A 4,687-nucleotide genomic window follows, 5' to 3' on the forward strand; every position below is an offset into this window, starting at 1 on the left:
TTGTCCTCGCTCTATATATCCCTCTCATATGTATCTGAGCCCGAGTACTAATCCTTCTCTCGTCTTCAGGACAGTCTCGTCTTTCCTTGTGGCTCGTGCCCTGTCATAGACCCAAGCTCTCTCCTCCGCTCTGCCATTCTGTCGTTCCAAAACCACCTTCCCATTTTTACGAATGGATCGGTCCAAGAAGAGAAGTCGGAAGTGGCCATATGTTCATCCCCGCCCCTGATTGCCTTCCTCTCGTTTCTGAGCTAGATCTGCTGATGCGCCATCTCCCCAGTGGATTCGAGATTTCCCTCTTGCACACATCCAGGTACTTGTCGTATCCTGGGTCCCACGACATGCGGGTATCACTGCGAATGAGACTGCCGACGCCCTTGCCAAGGCGGTCTTACAACCTACTACCCTTGGTATCTTCCTTCTTTTCCCCCGTATTCTGTACCAAATTTTCAAGCAGTTTGATATCCTCCATCGCCAATCCGCAGATCACCCTTGTCTGCCCTTATCTCGTCCAGATCTTTGCCACCTCCGATCGAGCTGGGCTTGCCTTCTTTTGCCATTGCGGCGAATTGAAGTAATCATCATAAAATTCCGTTGTGAGGTTCCCCCCTTATTTTCTATATTTGTTGTGCGCGTACGCGGCCGTCCCCTCCCTACCAACATTGTTCGTGTGATGGATCCCTTTTTTCTCTGTTACTCCTTTTATTCGTCCATCCGTCTCCAATATTTGACCATCTCCATCCGCACCCTTTCTGTCCCCTTATCCTTATCCCCCATCCTGTCTTTTGGTCGTATCTCGGACTCTTCTGTCCCATCAGCTGTTTTCCATGCGTGTGTAGTCCATGTAGTGTAGTCCATCAGCTGTTTTCCATTTAGTGCGTAGTGTAGTGTAGTGCGCGGTGATGGTGCTTGTGGAAGGGCTCGCCGTTGTCGATCTCACAGAGGTGGGAAACGTCACGACTGACACCCTGGGGGAATGTACGTCCTGGGCACACTTCTGGAACTCAGGGAACTGTGGATCGCTTTTAGTCATTCGTCTCATCCCCTCATCCTCCCTTGCACCGACACATTGACCCGTGGCCTATTGCCTTTAGCTGTGCGCCACACCAGTTAGAAGAAGAGGAAGACGTAATTACGCCCTTTTGTTCGAATCTCGCCTCCCGAATCTCCCTCCTCTTCCCATGGCGGTCTGACTGCTGTGCTTCCCGCCACATAGAAGTCACCCTGACACGCCTTCAATGCCTTGCCCTCCCTCTGAACTTTTGCTTACACCGTGCTGGGGTTCACAACTCATCAACGTGCGCCCACTGCGGCCAGGACGAGACTGGAGCATTTTCTTGTCCACTTTCGGCTGTACGCCCGTCTGCGCCAAGACTACTTGGTCCGCCCATTGTCCAGGCATGACGCCCCCTGTTCTTTGACTTCCCTGCTATCTTTCGGGGCCTCACACTTGGGGGGGGGGGGGCGGAACTGGGCTGTGGCATCCAACATCGCCGCCTTTATTACATTCAGCCGGCGTTCCTAGTACCCCAACTGCTACTTACGCGTGCCTTCCTCCCATTTATCTAGGATGTGCTCTAGCCGACTGACTCGCCGCTAGCCCCTTTAAGCACTACCACACGCGCTGCAACACCATCACATCCCCTTGCCAATCGCCCTTTGTGGCTATAGCGGCCACTGCCTTCCTGGCTGAAGAAGAAGAAGAATCTCCCTTAGTGGCTCTCGGCCATATTTTGACTAGTAGAAGAAGAAGAAGGCGGGGAATTCGCCAGACGATTCACGATACCCTCTTCCAACGAATATGGCTGCTGGACAGTATCGATATGTAGCCCCTCCTTTCTTGTACACCGGGACGATGCTGCAGCCACAAGTAGACCTGTGTGACGCGGTCACTGCGAGCACCTTTGAAGCGTTAGCGCTTCGCATACTTCGTAATGAGACGCAGCCTATGTGCCGCTTCTGTTCCAGTTTCGAACACCCGGAGCTCATGCTGGCGCCGTGCACCTGCACTGAACGTTCGTTGCATTTCTCTTCCCTGATATGTGTGTTGGATGTAGCTCCGAAGGCAGGCTTATCAGTTTGATTAGTAGTCGTGTTTAAAAGTCCGGCCTAGAAGCTATGTCCATTTGTGTAATACCATATTCCGTACTACTACTACTGCAGTGCGACGGCCTGGTTGAGACAAACGGGGATGAAAGTGAGAGTGGGATGAAACGCTTCTTTATCGTGTTTTCGGTCCCAGTAACCAACTACATCCCACCTTCCGATCTAATTTTAACAACGGTCCGGGCTAAGTCATTAACCTGGTTGCACGCCGATGAAGATATCAAGCACTCGAAATGTTTTGGGTACAATTTGCCGATAACATTGTTCTTGGGTACACTGGTGAAAACCTTGACACGTCGTACAGTGTAAGAGTTGAGAACGGTGTATACGCTCAATGTTTCTTGCCAACCCCGTTTTTGTGCCCTCTGCAACGCCTGTCTGTCTCTGCACTCTCTCTTCACTGTCTGTCACTCAGATTGTCCCAATAGCCTACGAACATCGTCTAAACCTGGTTCAGCGTAGCTGTTAGAAGTGAATATGCCGTGTCCTGTGAAAATGACCTCATTCGACTCTCTTTCCCACTTAAAGCATGTCTTCGCTGGACGCATGCAACCTGTCTCGAGACTTACGTGAACACATACAACATCGTGGAGTGCAGATATTGTCTCCACCGGTTTCCGGTCCACAGACGGCCAGTGGTGAGAAATTTGTCTCACATAATCACGTGCATCCGTTCGGCTGCGCTCAGCTGCAAGTGTTTCGAAAGCGTCACTCGGACCTTTTGGGAGGCAGCAGATTTATCCGCAACAATTATCTCGACAATGAAAGAAATATGAAACATTCAGGTACTGGGAGCGCGTACATATCATCTACCGATTGGAGGAACTGTCATTTATTCCAAAGGTGGTGTGCATGAACAAGTGGAACCTGCGTCTACCTACAATTATATGTCGCAACTACTTACATGATAGCTACTACCCTTGACTGAACTGTAATTTCTGAAACGCAGCCATTCCGGCAGTACCTTCAATATCGGACACCACGCCTGCACCAGTTGTATTTAGTCGGCGCCATACTGTTCTCTGTGAGCTTGTGTTGGGTGCTGGGAACAGCCTGGATGTACGCTGTTTCGGGGCTTCATATGCATTGGCTTGTCGCGGGAGTCGTCTATCCTCTGCTCTTGTTCCAAACCCTATGTTGGAGCATATTTGTATTCTTCAGCTTCTGGTAAGTCTCTTACTTGTTCGCTCTTAAAACAGTGCGATGGAGCCTGTATTGGGTCCAGGCACCTCGCGATTTGCATGCGTATATTTGCGCATGTAAAAACTTGCTCGGAAGCCATACGCAAGTACACAGTATGGGCAAGAATGACCAGTGGTGAACGCAGGTACTCAGAAGCAGTAGTAGCATCTTCAGGGGAAGCGTATGCCTTTGAGCGAAAGTGACGAACGACAAATACATGAGAGACAGGTCTGATGAATGACTAGCAGGCTCGCCCGATATAAAGTACAGTGTTTGTTTGTACAATGTGCATTGGACGCCCAAATGTTACATAAAGTTTGTCACGTGGTCACGTTCCTTGTGGTTGTGGATAAATCGTGAAAGAAAATGAAAACGCTGCCCTCTTAAGTGTATCGTATAGTATTAGAGATGCAATATCAGAAAACTTAAATAATGTAGAAAATAATGTAGTTGGTACGTTCTCTGTGCTTTTGAAAGGCGAGGACAAAACGCGTTGTCAACCTGGAAGGGCTAGCGTGGGTTAACGTGGTTTCCATGCATGGGAGGTAAATCGTTGGAGCGGTAACGATATTCCCAGAGGCTGAGATTGAATTGAGATCGTTGCAGTGGTATTGTATTCGTTGCAAAGTCAGTTGAAGTTTTACGTCGAGTGACGTGGTATTGTGATTTACCACACACGTTGTTCTCACGCAGGTTTTACTGCCGTATGATGTCGTTATGGCGGCTTTCACATGGAAGATTCGTGCTTGGAGATTTAGGCCACGTTGCGAGGCCTTCACTTGGCGGAATGCACGTTGTTCCGGCACCATAAGAACAGTGGTCGAAATATTGCGTTGGTAGCAATGTGGCATACACACGAAAAATGCGATTAAAGTGGCTCTTGAGCGCTTTGCCCATACGGCGTGTTTCATATTTTACGTGCCAGTGCAGTGGAGGAACTAGATATATGTAATCGAAAACAAAGGTCTAACACACGTAGACTGCATCACGTGAGAAAAAAAAGGTCTTTGGTTGCACGTAGAGTCCACTTTAGACGCTGTAAGTTTTAAAACCCGCCTTATAATAGACCTGGGGAGCTATTCTCGTCAAAGCTACCTGCTTACTTTCTTTGCAAGGAGGTTATTGTTGGCAAAGAAAGAAGGCGTGAACAATGGGAATGTCATTGGGAATGGTTTTCACACGCCGTTAGCCAATAGTCGAACATTTGATAGTCCAGCCTTGCTGCTGTGTCGGTGTTTTCAGTCACGATCATCACGATACCGCCCTTCCCGCCCTTAGATTGTCTCGCCAGAAACGGAAGACTACAACAAAGAGAAGGTTCGAGGAATGCGGAGAAAAGTGGTCATTCAAACCTTTCAAATTTTCCACGGGGTTAAAATAGGAGAACAATCTTGTGTAG

The 4,687-nt window shown here is 48.9% G+C and overlaps 1 protein-coding gene across 1 annotated transcript; it reads left to right on the plus strand.

Moving 5' to 3' along the window:
• Positions 1-1,182: 1,182 nt before the first annotated feature.
• On the plus strand, positions 1,183-4,186 carry LOC135397749 (E3 ubiquitin-protein ligase MARCHF3-like). The gene is made up of 4 exons (XM_064629343.1): positions 1,183-2,015; positions 2,635-2,744; positions 3,056-3,273; positions 3,982-4,186. Exons 1-4 carry the CDS (start codon positions 1,802-1,804, stop codon positions 4,097-4,099), a joined length of 660 nt encoding a protein of 219 aa, XP_064485413.1. The 5' UTR covers positions 1,183-1,801; the 3' UTR covers positions 4,100-4,186.
• Positions 4,187-4,687: the final 501 nt, after the last annotated feature.

The sequence above is a fragment of the Ornithodoros turicata genome, chromosome 6 (genome assembly GCF_037126465.1).
Source record: "Ornithodoros turicata isolate Travis chromosome 6, ASM3712646v1, whole genome shotgun sequence".
Classification (NCBI taxonomy): Eukaryota; Metazoa; Arthropoda; class Arachnida; order Ixodida; family Argasidae; genus Ornithodoros; species Ornithodoros turicata.